This window comes from Plecotus auritus (genome assembly GCF_963455305.1).
Source record: "Plecotus auritus genome assembly, chromosome: 5".
Lineage (NCBI taxonomy): Eukaryota > Metazoa > Chordata > Mammalia > Chiroptera > Vespertilionidae > Plecotus > Plecotus auritus.
In genome coordinates, this window is record NC_137776.1 from 143,248,569 (window position 1) to 143,268,987 (window position 20,419).

At 38.7% G+C, this 20,419-nt stretch overlaps 1 protein-coding gene across 1 annotated transcript in view; it reads right to left on the reverse strand.

Moving 5' to 3' along the window:
* Window positions 1-18,980, reverse strand: part of ALDH1A1 (aldehyde dehydrogenase 1 family member A1) — a 45,264-nt gene extending 26,284 nt beyond the window's left edge. The window contains exons 1-2 of the mRNA XM_080667226.1: window positions 18,638-18,980; window positions 4,814-4,918 (exon numbers count right to left, since the gene is read on the reverse strand). Coding sequence (XP_080523352.1) covers window positions 4,814-4,918; window positions 18,638-18,703 — 171 coding nt within the window. The 5' untranslated portion in view covers window positions 18,704-18,980. The remainder of the gene's footprint in view (window positions 1-4,813; window positions 4,919-18,637) is intronic.
* Between the last annotated feature and the right edge of the window lie 1,439 nt (window positions 18,981-20,419).

Consider the following 20,419-nt stretch of genomic DNA (forward strand, 5'->3'; position numbering starts at 1 on the left):
TTGCTTTAAGACAAGTAACTCTGCCATAAGGAAAATACATCCCTGGAAAATGCTGCTATAAATAAGGATGTTCTTTTGGTCATGTTCTTTGAATCATGCTCCACTTTTCTCACATCTTATATTTTATCCATCCATCCATCCATCCATCCATCCATCCAACCATATAAAGATCTGCTAAGTTCTCTAGTCTGTAGCATTCTTATCATCAGGCTGCTAATAATAACATACTGATGTAAAGAGATTGCTGTTTTGAAAATTCCAACAGACTGGGAGAAGTATACAACAAAATAAGCACTGCAATATATTGCAAAATGTAAAAAGTATTCTGAAGTGAAAAGTATTGTGATGTGACTTTTCTAAGCTTTAGTTTTCTTATCTTTGAAATAAAGATGTTACCTCACAGAGTTGTTTTCAAGGTAAGGTAACACTTGAATCGCATTTTCTATGTAACACACATTATATTAACAGTTCATTAAATGGTAGCAATTGCTATTGTAGTTGTAGCAGTCAAAACAACCTTAAAAGAATTCTCAGCAGTTGTAATACATTGTAATCCTTCCTTTCAGTTTTCACCACTCTGTATTATTTTAGGCCATTATTATCTCTTATTGTTGCTAGCCTTCACAAATCCATTCATTCTCTTCTCTCCCCATACGGCCTTGCCAGTTTCTACCAGGCTAATCTTCTGCAAATATTTTTATCTTATCACCTTCCCTTTCACATATTTGCAACTGCCCCTCTTTTGCCTATAATCCTAAAGCCAAACCCAATATTTTGGGCCCCACCTCACGTACTCAAACCTCCATTTCCTTTTTTTTCTACTCTATCTGGCCCAACTCTTCACCTTTGCTTTTGCAATTCTTGCCAAGAACATTCTACCAGCATACCCCTTTTACTCTCACAGTCCCATATATTCTTCAAGACCCAGATGAAATATCACAACCTACCTATACCCTTGCCAGACTAATCCAGCTTGATAGTTAACCCATTGTACGCCATAAGCGTCTATAGACGCAAGTGGACCGTCCCCACACACCATGCGCGTCTATAGCCGCAAACCTCGCGTATCAACGCTGGTCACCCAATTTAAAAATCAGACTTGTTAGTGACATCTCTGGGTTTGTAAAGGAAATTATGGTAACTAAATTCGTAAATATCCCAGCGCATATGGAAGAAATCGGGATGGTTTCCATTTGGTACATGTGGCAGTTAACTGGTTAAGAGCCTACTGGGCTCTAGGCACTAATGCTAAATGTGTTATTAGCTCACAATTACTGCTATAGCTAAGCATCATAGACCCTGTTTTACAAGACAGGAAACACAGCATGAAATCCATCCTACAAAATTTGATCCTATCTCTGACTCCTAAATCCAGTTTTATAGCTGTGCAAGACTATGCTGATAATGATCTCTTTTTGCAGGGAATATATATATTTCTGTCTCTATTATAAGCCATAACACATTCCTTACTGTTCCATGCCTACAATCAGCAGTTAATAAATATTTAATAATTTGTTATTTGTTTTATAAACTCACTGTGTTACATTGATTTTTATAAATATGCTCCTTGTATAAATAATTTGCTTATATTGACATGTAAATAATAAATCATATATTAATTGATTTAATTATATAACAAAACTTTTACATTAAATGAAACTATTAGATATAAAAGTATTCGTTTTTTAAATGCCAAGACTAGCAGTTCTTGTATTTTTATTCTAGGGCTAACATTTTCCAAGGTCATAATTTTTTAATTAAGCAGAACACAATTTGGTACATGAAAGTCAAATTTGCTACCATTTTTACTGCACAGGATTTAAAATGTTCCTTTTTAGAGGTAAGGGGACAAAGCTCAATGTGTAAACATAATGCAAATGATGATGAGATATCAAATGCCTTGTAAACATAGTTAAAGAAGGATGAAACTCTCAGACTGTGCATTTCTATACTGAATTCATTCAGATTTGGAGAAAATAGTTACCCGATCAGTTTCACTTTTACACCTGTCATCGCACTTACTTTAATGGACATTTACTTTTATCCCCAGCAATTATTGGTCACGTCACGCTTTAGTATTAAAAGCGGTTTTCAGTATTAGTCAATGTAGCCTAAAAGAGCCACTGAAGGGAAAAGAAAACAGTTCCCACCCACATCTGGGCTTTGCTTTGTAACCTCCATTTGTTCTTGCTCCTCCTTTCTTTATAATACCACTGAAAGGCAGTATATAGTCCATTGTTAATTCCATCCTACTCACCAATTAAATCCTTAAACCTTCTTGGCTCATTATCTGAAGAGTCAGTTCCAGTATATTAGGTTTACTCTGACTATGTAATTTAGTAGATTTCTACCTTTGGCTAAGCAATGTTAGGAGTTACTATACATTTTTTTACCATCAAAATTGCGAAAACATCAATAATTACTTAAAAACAAATGTTAGTAGATCATTCTAAAAGAGAATGCGATGACGAGCGTGCTGGATGTTAAGCAAACAGTTGCCAACCATGAGCATTTTATATCATAAACAATTTAACTTGAGTGCCAAGGATCCAGCCAATGTGATCAGCATTATGGCCTGATTTGAAGCCTTGCTGGAGGCAAATGAGTGTCCTTGATCTATGCTTGCACTTGCGAATGAGTGTCCTTGATCTACACTTTTCTGCTCTCCTATGAGTAGGAGTAGTTGTCAATAAATGCAAAGCAAATAAATGACAAATATTTCTGAAGCTTCAGGTATGATCATCAGCTCACCCTCACTGCACTTGAGGAAGAAAGTAAGTTCCACCAACAATGCCAAGAAGACCTCAGATTGCCTGATGAGATCTCTACTGGCACTCCAGGCTCAGATCTGTTTTACTGGTGAAACTAGACCTGAAAGCCAGTAAGTAGCAAAGCGAAATGTCCTGGCCCTAGAGCTAAAGCATCAAGATTTTTTTCTTTTGTTACTTGCAACCTGCAAACAGCTCTGCCGTCTTCCTCCTGAGTGGCATTTGTACCTCTAGAGAGAAAGAGTAGGCAGCTGTCAAGGGCTCAGCTGTGCCCTCACCTAGACTTTTATTACTTTTATCACCTCCCCAGTGTTGACAGAGCCACTCAAGCCACAAGGCAGACATTTGAGGTAATGCAGTTCTGTGCACATCTCTGGAAGTCTCTGATAAAAACTATTCTTCTTTGTTGAATGTGAAGAAGAATTTTTTTTTTTCTGATTTCTGGGAATGGCTCATAGGACACAGACTTATGGGTCTACTAGAATACATCACCAGGTGTCATCAGAAGGTCTGTGCCTGAGTTTGGTCTTACAACATTTCTTAGAGGGGCAAAGCGATTATCACAGCAGTTTACAATCATCAATTTTCTTACCTGTCAATGTCCATGCACCTTATTAAATGCAAACACTTGAGAGGAGATACAACGTGTTGTTTAATACCTTAGATCAGGTTCTTAAAGTGTATTCCCCCACCCTGACCCCAACCAGCAACATCGGCATCACCTGAGACATGGTCAGAAATACCAATGCTCAGGACAGCAATCTCTCCATTTTATCCAAAAAGGAACAGAAGCTCAAACAAGGTAAATATAAAAGTGGAACTTCTTACTACAGAAGATGATTTAAACTAGGTCCTGAGGACTGCACTGCGCTGTGGCACAGAGGCAGCTAATAGCATGTACTGTCCGGGGGGTGGTACTGAACATGATGAAGTTGAAACCCTTAGGTTAAGGGGGGTGGGGTGAGGGGTGGGATGGAAGCCAGAAACAAGGGTTTGTTTCCACCCGCGCGCCCCCACCCACCCCAGAGACAGTGAAAAGCCCTTGAAGAATTTATGCATGGATAACTCCAGCATATAGAGAAAGTGAACTCTGAAAGCAGTTGACATGTGTCTCCATTCTATTCTGCTTCTACTTCTTAAGCCGTTGACCCCTCTGACTAAACTCTGCACTCTTGCCCCTAAAGGCATGGGTCTTAACTTGTACTGCTAATACTGCAACCTGAATCCAAGGCCCTCCCTAAGTCCAGAGGAGCCCCTCGGGTCTATCGCTATCTTGGAATAGGTCTGCAAGATTGAATACCAGGAAGTTAGTGATCCCATTGATTGGGAAGAAGGAAATGACAGAATGAAGACTCCACAGGACATGTGACTGCTACAGCGACTGAACGGAACATGTCGTGAATGCTATTACCCTGGGTGTTGCTGACTACATCTCCCAGTGGTCTTTTCATGCAGCAACAAAACATTTTTACTGTTTTGTATCTCACATGACAGAGATTTAAATTCTGACCACATCTGGACAATGCAAGACCAGAAAATCATTTTTCTTTTTTCTTCTTTATTTTATTTCTTTTTTTTTTTTTTACAATATACAAAACATATCTCAGAAAAATCATTTCAAATTAGACTGGGAACACATACACTTTTTAAGGTACGTGTTCAGATTAAAAAAAAAAATCTGAAGGCTTTGACTCTCTGCACTCCCCAGGCTATTTAATTCGCCCTGTGTAATTATTTGTAATAATTACAAGGTAAGGCAGTAGCCTTGCCAGTCCCAAGTTCTGGGATCAAAGGACAGCATGTGATTGCTGATTTCATCATTTATGAACAAGGTCCCCTTGAGTAATTTATTCAACCTTTATATTCTGCTATTACATCATCATTTGTAAACGTGACTAAAAAGAGTACCTTCCCAGAGACAGCCCCAGAAACCATATTTTCATGACATGTCTACTTGAACTTGAAATGGTGCTTGTGGCTCATGATGGTGAGAAACAAGCAAAAAAAAATCTGGCATCAAATGAAACTAGTTTTAGGAAACTCACCTGATCTCCTTCTTCTACTTCACAGAGTTTCTCCTCCGTTGCAGGATTAAAGACAGGAAATTTCTTGCCACTCACTGAATTATGCCATTCATTGTTTATGAAGATCTATAGAGAGGAAGAGAAAACAGACAAGCAGGCATTTAAATATGGAGCCAACTTGATTTTTTAAAATTAAATATGTTTTTTATTGATTTCAGAGAGAGAAATATCAATGATGACAGAGAATCACTGATCCGCTGCCTCCTGTATGGGCCCCACTGAGAGGATCGAGACCACAACCGTGTCCTGACCAGAATCCAACTATGACCTCCTGGTTCATAGGTTGATGCTCAACCACTGAGCACACCAGCTGGGCCTAACCTCAGTATTCTTGAATAAATAATTTAAAACTGAATTAAAGAACCTACAATCCAATAACTACACATCACTGAGACCTATAACAGTCCATACATGGGTGCACTATGATATTTTTGCACCCATGTAAAATAAATAAACAAGGGGAAGGAGAAGCCTTCTTATTTGCCTGTCGACATCAATATAATTACTCATATGACAAAACAGCATCCATCTATGTATCTGGAGGAGTTCAAAAGAATTGTAGCGCTAGCCCTGGGATTGACCAGAAAATGATATAAGCATGAATACATAAAGGGGACGGGGATGAAAAGCAGTTCAGATGAACAGACTAGATGTGCAAAGACATATATCTGGAAGTACAGGAAAGATAGATGTATCGAGAAAATTCTTGTTTCTCTGGTAGGGATATGGAATACAGATGAAGACCATGAAATTCCTATTATCCTTCATGAAGAAAAAAAGACATTGGCATCTTATTTCAACTTGAAGCAAAATAAATTTAGATTAAAATACTGACTTGCCCAATGTCTTTTAGAATAAATCAGTATTCTAGTTATCAGACACACCGTTTATAGAATCCTGTAATTACTCTTAAAGCATATTTTCTTTTATGCATCTCTAGCCCTTCCCTTTGCATTTTTTCCCCAAGGGATGGCTGGGAAAGACCTTAAAGTGTCCCAAATTCAGCTCACAGTCATCTCTAGCTTTATGCTGCTCTTAACTCAAATTTAAGCTCTAAAATGTGCTCAAGTATATTCTCTCTCTCTCTCTCTCTCTCTCTCTCTCTCTCTCTCTCTCTCTCTCTCTCTCTCTCTCACGCACACACACACAAACACACACACACTTTCCTCTCCTGTTAATGAGAAACACAATTCCTAGTCATCCTTTTGGATGACTTTATTCTATACTATCATAAAAAAACTTACCTGTTCTCCCTGCCCCCACTTCTGCATAACTGAAATTTAATTTTCACCCTGTTATCATAATCTTCCTAAATCAGCCTAGTTCAGATTTTGTTCCCTCCTCAGAACATTTAGGTGGTTCTTGTTCACAAATTCCTTAGTATGATAATAAGGTGGCTTATGACCTCACTTTTCCAAACCTTTGTCCTATTATTTCCTCAGTTTACCTTTGTTTCAGCCTCATTCTGCTATCTCAGGTACCATGCCCTTCGGCTTCACACACCTTTTATGCATGCTGTTTCTCAGATGGAGTTTTACTCTTTTCTTGTACTCATACTTCAACTTGTCCTTAAAATGTCATCAACTCATGAAGATTTTACTAGTAGCTCCATTTGGATTTAACCTTTTTCCCTCTAACATAGTGTTTTAGTATCCTATTAAATTACTTATTATGTTCTGCTTTGTATTAAAGTTAGAATCTACATATCAGCTCACCTAATCCAAACAAAAAACTGAAGACATCATGGTGCCTGCCTAGATTTTTTAGCCAGCCTGCAAAATTTGCATCAGATTCATTCCTAGATTTTTAATTCTCCTTACTTCTATCCTAAAGATAATATGACCTCTTTAGACTTTACAGCTTTTAAACTAAGAGAGTACAAGTCTCACCCTGTCAGAGACATACCCAGAATTCCATCCTTCCACTGTATAATTTCACGAAAAAACAAATAGAAATGAGATATAGAATTAAATATATTTTGTTGGGCCTGTGGTGTGAATACTTATAAAAACTTTAATATCATCTCTTGTGACCAAATTTAGATGTTTTGCAGCTTGAGCTCTTAATCTACTCACAGAGTATAACTTGGCTTTTTTGGGCTCTGAAACTGCCTGCAGTCAGATCCCAGCCGCCAACCCAGGGCTCCCTCCTACCCCCGTGCCTCTCCTGATTGTACTGTTTGATAAATTGTAGTCCTTGCTTCATTGTTGAATAATACTCTCTGTACTGTAATTGTGTGATCAAAGAGAGCTCTTTTCTATAAGCCTGGGCCAAAACTAGGACTTGATAAATGCTTAGTCATATATTTCCCATTGTTCTCACCTCACACGTTCACTTGCTAGATCACTGAGTCATTGAAAGTCCAGTTGCCCCCACCAATCAGAAAGCACATGATGGAAGTTTATGATCTTATTCCCCCAGCAACCCATCTCTTTGATCATCAGCTCCTTGCAACTTTTGCCTTTATAAACCCTGTCCTATCCCCTCCATTTTGGAACATTTTCTTGGTTCATACCAAGGGCTCTGTTTCCCAGATTGCAAATTGTTACCTGAATAAATTCTCTGTATCTTTCTTTAAAAAGATATCTCCAGCCCTAGCCGGTTTGGCTCAGTAGATAGAGCGTCAGCATGTGGACTGAAGGGTCTCAGGTTCGATTCTGGTCAAGGGTACATGCCAGGGTTGTGGGCTCGATCCCCAGTAGGGGGTGTGCAGGAGGCAGCCAATCAATGATTCTCTCTCATCACTGATGTTTCTCTCTCTCTCTTCCTCTCCCCTCATCTCTGAAATCAATAAAAGTACATATTAAAAAAAAAAAGATATCTCCAGCCCGGCCAGTGTTGCTCAGTGGTTGAGCATCATGGTTGGATTCCTGGTCAAAGCACATGCCTGGGTTGTGGCTCTATCCCCAATAGGGGGCATGCAGGAGACAGCTGATCAATGATTCTCTCTCATCATTGATGTTTCTCTCTCTCGCTCCCTCTCCCTTCCTCTCTGAAATCAATAAAAATATTTTTAAAAAATGCACTCTTCCTTTAAAAAAAGGTATCTCCAGATATTGGTTTACCGATGAAACTTTGCAGCTCTTACTTGATTCCTATTAGGTATGTGATAATTTGAAGTTTCAAGTTCTCAATAATACATCTCTTGATGTCATATAGCTTATTTTACTGTTGTATCTAAGCTGTATCTGAAAATCCCAGTTCAAATGAAAGTCAGTGAATGTTTTATAAATGAGAATTAACCTAAAATAAGAACACAAGTTTATCTACCAGCCTCAGGCAACTAATGAAACCAGTCAAAGATGACCCCAAATTACTGGCAACTGCTCTGCATTATTCAGTTTTAACCTTTTATATAGGAGGACACTGTGAACTCAACTTTTGTTTGAATTTGTGTTTATATTCACATAATCCAAATGGTCACTTTTTTTTCTTCAGAAAAGTGTTTGTTAAGTACTGACTAAATACCTGTCTCATTATTTGGAAGGTACGAGGGGAAAATAAGAGATGAGTGAGACATGACCCCTGCTCTCAAGGAGCTCATGATTTATGAAGAAAGTGAATTTATATCAAGATAAGCTGGTAAAGAATTGAAGGTTGTGCAATAAAATCACCAAAGCAGTGCTTTAGTTAATAAATTGCAGAGTGGAACTCTGGGAAGAGAGGGATGTGGGCTAGAAGAATGCATCCTTGAGGGACAGGATTGGATTGGTGGAAAAAGAGAAACAATGAGCAGAGGGAGGGAATGCTGTTGAGATATTTGTAACAGTGAGGAGATTAGCCTAGAACAGAGAGCTCCAGTGGAAACAAGTCAGAGATAAGTTCTGACAATGAAAATAAGGCCAATTTGTGGTGGATCTTGATCTCCAAAGTGAGAATTTGGACTCTATTCTGGATATAATAAAGGAGTGACAGGATCAAATAGTGTTTTTAGGAAAACTGATTTTAATGTCCCCAAGTGGATTTAAAGTAGAGCAACCAGAGTCCAGATATTAGTTGAAATCATTTTAACATTCCAGGCTTTAGGACATGAGGCTTTAGAGTACCATGACATGAAAATTATAAATTATATACATACTCCCCCAAACAGAGGCCTTTCAGCATAACAACAGAACTCAGCACAAATAATGGCATGATCCGATTGCTATAAAGATCAAGAATGCATCATCCTTTTCCTTCCTCTGAGCTGTGGAGAATTAATTGGTAGGATCTACCAATGATTTGCGGGGGAGGGGGGGTAATTTTATTGGCTTTACATTTGACATTTGCTTCCATCTAACTGTGAGACCAAATGCTTTTCTAATAATCCTCCTTCCTGTGGTTTTATAAAATAGTTACAGTAGTCCCACTTACCTGCAGGGGATAATTTCCAAGACCCCCAGTGGAAGCTTAAAACTGTGGAGAGTACCAAATCCTATATATACTATGTTCTTTTCTATACATACATACATACATACATACATACCCATGATAAAGTTTTATTTATGTTAAGCATAGTAAGAGATCAGAAACAACAACTAATAGAATAATGACATTAACATACTGTAATAAAATATATCTGAATGTGGTGTTATTAAGTAGAATAAGGATTACTTGAATACAAGCACTGTGACACTGTAACAGTCGATCTGATAACCCAGTGGGGCCCAGAAGTGACTAATAGGTGGGTGAGCATATATTAATGGGTGGGGGGTGTATACAGTGTGGAGATGCTGGACAAAGGGATGGTTTGGAATTGGGGTGGGACAGAGAAGGACTCAGAATGGCATGAAATTTAAAACTTATAAATTGTTTACTTCTGGAATTTTCCATTGAATATTTTTGGATATGGTTGATAGAGGGTAACTGAAATTGCAAAAAGCAAAACCATGGATAAAGGAAAAGTACTGTATATGGAAAAATGTAGGCTAACAAATATTTATCATAATGATTATGACACCTATTTAGGCCTGTTGAACTGCACTATCATTTCCCTCCCTTTGTTTATTTTCCATTTGTTATTTGCCTTTAGTAAGTTCAGAGGAAATGGAATTAGGCTGTAAAAGTAAAAGAAAAAAAATCTTGGGTACTATTTAACCTTTATATTAACCATATTCTAATTATGAATTTTGGAATCAGGATATATGTGAATAATGTATATATATAGTAAACCTCAACTGAAAGTTCACAATATTGATTGGAAATTATGTCTATGCATTTGTACTTCAAGTGCTTCTTATATGGGGAAAGAATCAATGACAATGTTGAGGCAACTTAAAAATTTATTTTACTCTTACATTTTTTATATGTCAGATTTTAGGGGATGTATCATATGACATTAGATTTTCAAAAGTGGCTGTTTTCTGAATGCATTTTAGTGTCTAAATCATACTTTAAAAAATATTTTCCAAGGAAAAGTTATTATCTTAATGCGTTTGATATAAAGCTACAATTCTAAATTAATAAGTCCTTTCCTCAAAGTATTTCTGCCTTAGATCAAACTAAATTTGACTAATAGGCAAAACAAAACCCACTAGCCTTATATGTTGAGATAAGATTTTGCAACATATTAGCTTTAAGGGGAGAGAGCCCCTGACTCCCTCCAACAGATATTCGGGATGTCCTATATTCACAGTATCTCTGTTTCTTTTGATTGAATTTATTGGGTTGACATTAATAAAACCATATAGGTTTTAGGTGTTCAATTCTATAATACATCGTCTGTACATTGTACTGTATGTTCACCACCCAAGTCAAGTCTCCTTCTGTCACCATTTATCTCCCCTTTACCCTCTCCTACCTCCCCCTACCTCCTTTCCCTCTGATAATTACCATGCTTTTATCTGGGTCTATGATTTTTATTTATTTTTTATTTTTTGTTTAACCCCTTCACTTTTCCCACCTAGCCCTGCAAGTCACAGCATCTCCGATTGTGAGGGGCTGGAACCAAGCCAGTGGCTCTAGATACTATAAGGGAAGTCAGTGCTTTCTTGGTGGCAGAGAGATTTAACAGATCACATATTAAATACCCAAGTATTTCTTTTAAGAAATAACAAGGGTGAGAAAGGTGATGCGATTCCCCTTTTTATATCACCTGTGAAAATATCCAAACCTGAGAGCCCCATTCACTGTGTGTGGAGTTGTTGTAAATGGATTTTGTAAATGTGTAAACCTTTTCTCAGCTTTAGACACCAACCCCCCAAAAATAACAAAACACAAAACTTTGGAGTGGGGGGGCAGAAAGAATGAGATGCAGGTTGAATAATAAAAGAGACTGAACAAAAGTCAGGTGGGGATGTTAAATATTTAAAAGAATCAAAGCTTCAAAGCTAGATCTCTGGCAACTACTTTCAATCCAAACCCTGAGGCAGCAAAGCAAAATGTTGAGACTCAGAGTAAAAAAATCTAAAAGGAAATTAAGGAGGAAATAACAGATGGGAGGAAAATATTTAACTGCAGTAAAAGGAATGAAAACAAAACAAGAAAGTAACCAAAATAGAAGTAGGAGAAATACAAATTTCCTTTGATTTCTGTTTTATATTATAGTCTGACTTCAGTGACATAAGTGTACACTCTTATTTTCTTGTTTGAAAAACCTCTTCAGCTTTTTCAACACTGGGGAAAAGAAAAGCATTTCTGTTTTGAGCCACATCTTCACCATGTCCCACAAATGACAAAAATCCTTGTCAACAATTTCTGTACATCATATGTTCTCTGTATTAAAGAGTTAAATATAGAAGCACCAGAAAGCTGTACATATTTAATATTTACCAATATCAAGACCCAATAATACAATCCTATCTAATAAATGAGTAATATGCAAATTAACCACCACTCTGCTATGCCCACAAGCCACGCCCACAAGCCACGCCCACAAAGCCAATCAGGAGCAAGTATGCAAATTAACCCAACCAAGATGGCTGCGGCCACAGAGAGAGCAGGAGGCAGGCTTGGGTTTCCCCGGCGATGGAGGAAGCCAAGCTTTCCGCACACCCTGGCTGGCCCAGGCCTCTGCTTAAGGCTACAAAGTTTCAATTATAGAAGATAAATAAATCCCAACAGAAATGGCTGCCACCATGGAGGGAGCAGAAGGCTTGGCTCTGCTCCAGGCTACAAAGTTTCAATTATAGAAGATAAATAAATCCCAACAAAAATGGCGGCAGCCACGGAGCTGGAGAGAACAGGAGGGTAGGGTTGCCCCCGTCGATGGAGGAAGCCAAGCTTCTGCAGCCCTGGCCTGCTTTGGCCTTTGCTTAAGGCTGCAAAGTTTCAATTATAGAAGATAAATAAATCCCAACAGAAATGGCTGCCACCACGGAGCGAGCAGAAGGTTTGGCTCCGCTCCAGGCTACAAAGTTTCAATTGTAGAAGATAAATAAATCCCAGATACCAGGGCCTCCGCTTGGGTCGCCGGGGGGTGTGGCCAGCCTGCAAACCACCACAGGCCTCTCACCCAGGCCGCCCCACGCCCCAAGGGAACCCCCACCCTGATTCAGGACACCCTTCAGGGCAAACCAGCTGGCCCCCACCCATGCACCAGGCCTCTATCCTATCTAATAAAAGAGTAATATTCAGATTGACCATCACTCCAACACAAGATGGCTCCCCCATGTGGTTAAAGATCCTGCCCCCATGTGGACACAAGATGGCTGCGACAAGATGGCCAGCAGGGGAGGGCAGTTGGGAGGGACCAGGCCTGCAAGGGAGGGCAGTTGGGGGCAATCAAGCCTGCAGGGGAGGGCAGTTAGGGGTGACCAGGCCAGCAGAGGAGGGAAGTTGGGGGCAAACAGGCTGGCAGGGGAGCAGTTAGACATCAATCAAGCTGGCAGGAGAGTGGTTAGGGGGTGATCAGGCTGGCAGGCAGAAGCAGTTAGGGGCAATCAGGAAGGCAGGCAGTCGAGCAGTAGGGAGCCAGCAGTTCTGGATTGTGAGAGGGATGTCCAACTGCCTGTCGGACATCCCTTGAGGGGTCCCAGATTGGAGAGGGTACAGGCTGGGCTGAGGAACATCCCTCCCCCTCCCCCCCCCCCCCCCCGTGCACTAATTTCATGCACCGGGCCTCTAGTACTTACATATAAGCCTTCCTCCTGCTAAGGAAAATGCAAAATGTAGAGCCTAATTCAGTTGTTTGTTATTTATATTCCTTTGACTTCTAAGAAAGTATTGGGAGAGTATTGCAAATAGTAAGATAATGGGACCTAGGGTGGGAAGTACTTTGTTCAGGCAAAGTTTCAAGATCTGTGATAACTGTGCAGATTCCCAGCAAATAAATTTCCTTTAGCAAGTCCAACATTACAATAAAGGTACCAGGTAGAGATATAATAAAAAAATTAAAATATCAAAATTCAGTCTATGTAATCAATGCCTCTATTTGTGGGAGCTTTAAATATGCACATGCACACACATGCACACACACATGCTCTTTTCTAATTTGCTTATTAGTAGTGGGTTTTAATAAAATATTTAATTATAAAGCAATTATTACTCATGTTCTTTTGAACTTAGCTCTGTCTGTTGCCACTGACATCTGGTAGATGTGTAATGTATCTGGCTGCAATTATAATAGCATCATGAAAACCCAAACCAACACCACCATCACCCAAGCCAGACAATTGCTATTTAGAAACAACTGTGTCATCATTTTATCAATACCTGTATTCTCACGAGATTTCCTCATGCCAGTGTGTGTTATATCAGCCCTGAGTGTGAGTGAGGTTGTGGCAGACACAGGAAGTCAGGTCTGTAAGGAACTAGATGATGGTCACTGTAGATAAAGTTATAAAGTTCACCCAAAACTTTTGGACTGTTGTTGTTGGTCAACAGACCTAGCTTGAGTAGCAACAGCAAAGCCTGGAAGTCTGTTAGAAATGCAGAATCTCATATGTATCTCAGGCCTACAGAATCAATCTGCCTGTCAACAAGATCCCTACGTGATCCACTGGCACATTCAAATACAAGAAGTACTACTCTAGAGTAACTTTTCTCTCTTGGTCCACCTGTGTGGGGGTGTACCACTCAAGTCATCCCTCTCCCTTATCATCCAAATTTCACTTCTCTCAATCAGAAGGCACTGGTTAGAGACAATCCAGTGAGATACAATACTGTTTTTAGTGTTCAGGGGAAATAAAACAAAATCATGTGGGAACGTAATGAATCTGAAATGAGAAGATTCAGAATTCAGCTTATTATTCTGTCTTTGCCACTTAAGAGCTGTGTGACCTTTAGCAAATCACTTAAGCTCTCTGAGCTCTGGTACCTAAGCTTTAAAATGGGAGACTAGTAACATCTTCTCTAGCTCCTTTCCAGTGATTAATCATGAACCTCAAATGAGATCAATAGATAGAAGCAGTTTTGAACTGTGCCTAGAAATTCAAGTATTCATTCCACTTATAGTGGGAACGGAATAATTCTGGAATTCTAGGAATCACCTTGGAAAGAAGAGGGTTAAAAAGAGCCTGACTAAGTAGCTAATGAGTGCTGGGCACTTTGCACAAATTACCTCCCTTAATTCTCACAGCCACTTTCCAAGGCAGTCATCATTATTCCCAATTTACAGACAGGCCAACCGAAACTCAGAGAGATTAGAAGCCTGGCCAACATCATATCATAAACAAGTGGAAGAGCTGGAAATTGAAGCTGAGTTTATCTTGTTAAGCCACTACACCTTGCAGCCATCCAGCTATTTGTTCAACTGCTTCCAAATAAAAAGCAAACAAACTATTGCTTCAGTCAGAAGCAAGTTAAAAGGAGTTCCCAAATGAAAACAGGGCCACTGCACTATCAGCTTTGTCTTGAACATAAGTCCTGTTCTGTTTTAGGCACTCCGCAATGGTTGGCCTTAAATAAAATCCACCAGGCAATCGGCCCCAGCCTCTGTCCCATCTCATCCATTCTCTCCTTTCCTCACTTCACTCTGCCACATTAGCCCTTTGATCGTTCTTTGAACAGACCAAGCTCCTCTTCATGGGATCTTTGCCTGTGCTGTTAGCTCTAGATCTTCGTTTTCCCTCACCCTCCAGAGCCACCTTATCCTCTGCATCTCTCAGGTTTACCTTACCAGTAACTGTTCTTTCCTTTAGAAGACCTTCTCTAAAACCTTATCGAAAGGAAGCTTTTCCTCTCATTCTCTCAGCTTCTTATTTTCTTCTTTTTAACATTTATAATTTGTGATTAGATTATTCACTTGTTTATTTTCTTCCCCATACCACACCACACACCCTCCAAGAATATAAGCTCCAAGAGGCAAGATCACATTAGTCTTCTTGTACCATAAGACTTAACACAAAGCAGTCATTCAATGATGTTAAATAAAGGAAAGGGAAAATGGGAGAAATGAGCGAAGAGGAAGGGTATTTAAACATGTATGTGCCTGAATTTCCTTGTTGTAAGAATTTATAAGGAGATAATGGTGCCTAGCTTCATAATATTCAATGATTCATAACTTTTCTCTATTAAAAATATATCTTTTGGATGAAAGCTCCAGTTTCAAAAACTTCAAATGGACTTAACATTATTTAGCATATTTTGGGAAAGAAAACATTTATTTTTTCCCCCCTGGTGGACTGAGAACAATTATTTAGAATATTTTGGGAAAGAAGACATTTATTTCTTCCTCCTGGGAACAGCTGAGCAGCAACTGGAGAGACTCATGGTCATGTCCTCTTTCGTAGTCGGGGATGAACAAGTGAAGAACAGAACAGGATTCCAACACCTCCATGCCCCAAAGCAGTGACACTGATCTTAGAGAAGTCACTTGGTGTGAGGGCTCAGGCTATTAGCATTCAACCTTTAGTTTTGATTCCTGAAATCCTGGATAAATGCTTGGAACTTTGCTCCAATGAGATCCTTGTCAGGTGGGGCATGACTGTGCAAGAAAGAGTGACAAAGAGTAAAAAGACTAGAAGAGAATGAGAAACAGCTCTAGGAAAGGCTGAGTAAAAGAAAATTCTAGAGAACTGGAAAAAAGTCAGAAAAATAAATAGGACGAGGGTAGCTAATATTAATCAGTCACTTTCCATGTGCTAGGTCCTATTTCAAGTGGTTTATGTGCATTAAACTCATTTAATGCTTTCATCCACCTTAGGAAAGTGGTACCTTTATTATTCCCATTTTACATACAAAGAAAGCGAGGCAGAGAGAGGTAATGTAGTTTGCCCAGTGATCAAATAACTTTCAAAGAAGGTCTTCATTTAAAGGCTCAATAAAACGGGTGAGCTGGCAGACGTATGATTCATTTAGAGTTGGAAAGGGGATAAATGAGGATAGAGATGGGATCCGAGTTTATGTGGATTTATAATGATGTTATTGAGGTTTTAAATTCTAAAAAACCTTTGTATCATTTTAGAAAGTTATTCTTAACTCTGATCTCTGTTTTATCCACCCCATCAAAACGCTAATCAGACTGTACTAGAGAATAAGTCATAAAAAAGATATGCAACAATGACTTCTTTTGTTTGGGGAAAAGCAGCCTCAAGCTTAAGAGTATGTTGTTCTACTTCTACTGTATTTGTAATAATTTTTCGTTATTCAACCCTTCTGTCCATTCCTTCCACCTTGCCCCAGAGACCAATATACGTCTAGAGATAATAAAGAAGGGCATTAACATAGTAAGAGAAAAATAATTCAGAGGTTAGGGACTGGCCACAGAAGGTACTTTCTCAGACACTGTAAAATCCTTGTTTACTTGGTTTGTAACCAGGAAACTTAGTTAATAACCTTCATTTTTCCAACTCCTCTTGCAAGCGCAAATCCAATACAATTCTTCAGTGGGGCACAGTAAAAAGAAAATGCAAAGGCATTTGAAAAAGCTCACCCATTTAGATTTAATTACATACATAACTGGTGTCCTCCCAAGTGTGAAAATGCTGTAACCAATAAATCAGACAATAAAATGCTATCTGAGCAGAACAGATTTATTGAGAAGATGTGTGAGCAATCAAAATTCACTGACTTGCATTGGGTATTTTTACCCAGAAAAGTTTTTAGATGCAAGAGCAAACCCTGCTCGTTGAATCTTGCCTTCTTTTGAACACTTAGGTCAGTCATGTTCCCTAAAGGGGTGTTCTTGTGCAATGACTTTGAAGAGAACAGATTTCCATCTTAAAAACTTCTCAGTGTGAAAGAATTACTAGATCTGTGTTTGTATGTTAGATTTTAATGACCATCTCATTCGTCTAATATTGTTTCTTACATGCTTAATTAATAACTACTAACCGAAGCTTCATTTAGTAGAAAGAGTATTTTAGATTAAAGCTTCCTTGAGATGTACAAGGAGGCTACAAACTTCAAATTTTAAAAAATGAGACATTCAGACTACCAAATATCTTCCCAATTAGCATAATAAAAATAGACTCTTTGTAATGTTAGCAGTGGGGTCATTAAAACATTGCCAGTGGTTCTAATCTTTATGAAACCCATCTTTTTTTTTCAGTGTGCCTGGGATTGAAATTTCTTGTGAATGAACCAACTTGGAGTAGGAAACGTGGGAAGGCTGGAGTTTCAAGTCTTGTCATCTTCTGGGCATACTTTTGCCAAGTGTAAATTGTCGGAGGTATGGACTCACCACATTTTAATGCTCTCATTTGGAATAAAATTAAATGAAAAAAAAAAGTTTCTCCTTTTAATAAAACCTTGTGAAAATAATACATTCATACACTTTATAGCTGCTGGTCAATCGTGTTAAAGGCACAATCTGATCTCTGCAGACATGTTCCTAAGAAAAAGAGCCGGTCAGCTGAGCCACTTCCTCATTTTTTGTACATGTACAAATGAAAATGACCTTAGGATTCACAAAATCATCCATGGTTCCAAGTAAGGAAATAAAACATATAAATAATAGTGAAGATTTTACTTTATCATTAAATTATAATGCTCTTGGGTGGTGTTTTTTTTCATTGACTGATTCAGAAAGCAAATGGCTCTGCTTGAGTTGAAATAATTCCTTTCTTCCCTTACTTTCTCCATCACAACATCAAGCTAACTTTAAATAATTTTGGTTAGACTGGTATTGTTTTTCTATTTCTTTTATTTGTTTGGGAGTTCTAGGCTCTGACAGGAGAGCTGGCATATTACTGTGAAATAGGCTAAGTTTCTTGACTGACTCAAACAAGATCCATTTCCTTATTCTCCCTAGCTGTGGATTTTTAAGTTTGGATCAGACTCCTGCTCTTGTTTCTCTCTGTATCTATCAGCGAACAATTACACATCTGTTCCAATGGCAACAAACTTTGCTGAAGAAATAAATAAGAATGCTTTCTTTCCCCAAAACATGCTGAATAATGCAAGTCCATTTGAAGTTTTTGAAAGAGGAGCTTTTATTAAATTTATTCAATACTCAGGTTTAAGGTCCTTCGATTTCGACACTCATTAACCATATAGACAGATCATGTTACTTCAGCAGGCCGTTTCTCCTTTTTGTTTTGTTTTTATAAATCATTTCCCACTGTTTGTCTCCTTTCAGTTTCTCTAGCAACTATATGTTCTCTTATCCTACATGCTGGGCTAGGCTGAAGTTAATAGAACTGCTTAGTAAAGTCACTGTATCCCAACACAAGAACCTTTCACGCAGAAGAGAATGCCTTTCCTTAAAAATCCTTTTAAGAAATACACATATGAAAAGTGGCCCGATGTGATTTGGAATTCAGTATTTGATCAAGACACTGAACTCAGAACTGCATTTTGCAAGCCTTTCATTTTTGTATTTGCCAAGGGCTCTTTACACAAGTTACTTAAATTGACCTTTTATGCTTTAAATAAATGTGGTTTTTAGAAACCCGAGGCAAAGCAGCAAACATAAATTGTACTGACCTTGGTATATTGAAACTTCAAATTGGTGAGTGGGACAGGTAAGTCTGGCATGCCTGAGGACGACATTTCTGGTTCAGCTCCTGAAATACAGGTGACAGGCTCAGCGATTTGGTTCTGATAGAGCACTTGGCTTTATTTGTTCCTTTTTATCTGCACGGGCTAAGGTTTATTTGCATACTGGGATATGATTGGATGAACAAACCCGGAGCAAAAAGAAAATGACACTACTTATTTGTAACACCTAGTGCAGGAAGCCCTTGACTTTTTAAAGTTAAATCCTTAAGAAACCAGCGCTCCAGCCCTGCAGCCGCATCTGGAGACTGGCACTATTTGCAGATGAATTAATTTACAAAGCCGAAACCTGTGGGAAGAGTTCTCAGCGCAGCTGTTCTGGCCACTAAGGCCAGTTATTATTTTTTTGGCTTCTCATGCTTTTTATGCTCCTGTGAAACTTTCCGTTCCCTGACAGACTTGGAACCCAGAGGATTTGAGAACTGAGAGTCTAAACCGGCACTTGTTCTCAGCACAAGCTGGTGAGGAGAGGACCCTGGCCAGGTGTCTTCAGGTCAATGTTGTCAGGGAGAAAGGGTGCTGTTTGGGGAAGAAAGGCCCTCTATGTAGACCCTATCCCAAGTCAGCTTTAAAAAAAATTATACCAATCAAGTATATTTTAAGTGCTGGGGAAGTAGACCTACTGTCATTTCAGGAGCTCTAAATTATTTTTATTTTACATATGGGAACAGAAAAATCAGCAGGGTTTTTAGGGAACTCGGAGTGCGCTGTCATACAAGGTCACCACAGCAGCCATATAGTCTGTTAAAACGCACTTGAAATGAAAGCATCCTCTGATTCTGGAAGCTGACTGTATTTATCAGTCATTGATCCAGGCAGTTGTACAAAGAGTAAACATAAACAGGACTTTCAAGTAACTCAAGTTCTTAAAATTAAATTAATAGTTCAAGCTGGAAACATTAAAAAAGGACACATTTTTTAAACTGTACTACTCCCATTTTAAGTACAATACTTCATTGTATTGAAGCTCTAGCAAAAGTTGCGGTAGGAACAGACAGAAAACTTTGGTTGCTCTGAATTCTGATTACTTAGAATTCAGGAGTGTTTTTTTTTCCCCACTGAAAATTGCCAGCTCCCCCAAATATGGGATTTGGGTAGGGAAACAGGCTCATTGACTTGTTTCTCCCAACCAGGTGCTGCAGCCTTGCTTTCTCTTTCCATCCTTACTTTGGTTTTCCATTTTACAGACAGACAGAAGGTAACTAGCTTGCTTATGATCACAGATGTAGTAAGGATAAGAATTTCATTTCCAGAGAATTGGCTGTTTTGGTTCTCAAAGTGAATAGTCACCCTCACAGGCACTTAAACTTGGCCTTTTATTCATTTAAGACAGGAGCCAGCAAACTTTTTCCTAGGAAGGGACAGATAATATATTTAGCTTTCTAGGCGAGATAGTTTCTGTTGTAACTTACTTAGAGTCTGCATGAAAGAAACTATAGACAATAGATACATTAATGACTGTAGATTAATTACATTGTTTTCCAATACAATTTTATTTACAAAAATGGGAGGCAGGCCGGACCTGGTGCATGGTCCAGCCCCCCAGATTCTAAGGCAACTGTCCTCAAGGTCCTTGTCTCCTGTGCCTCATCCCTTGAAGACCAGATAGAACCTTCTGTGTTATTTCAACATTTTTTTCTCTTTCTCCCTCTCTTGCTCTTAATTTCTTTCTTTCTTTCTTTTTTGGAAAATTGAATTGTTTTCTCTTTT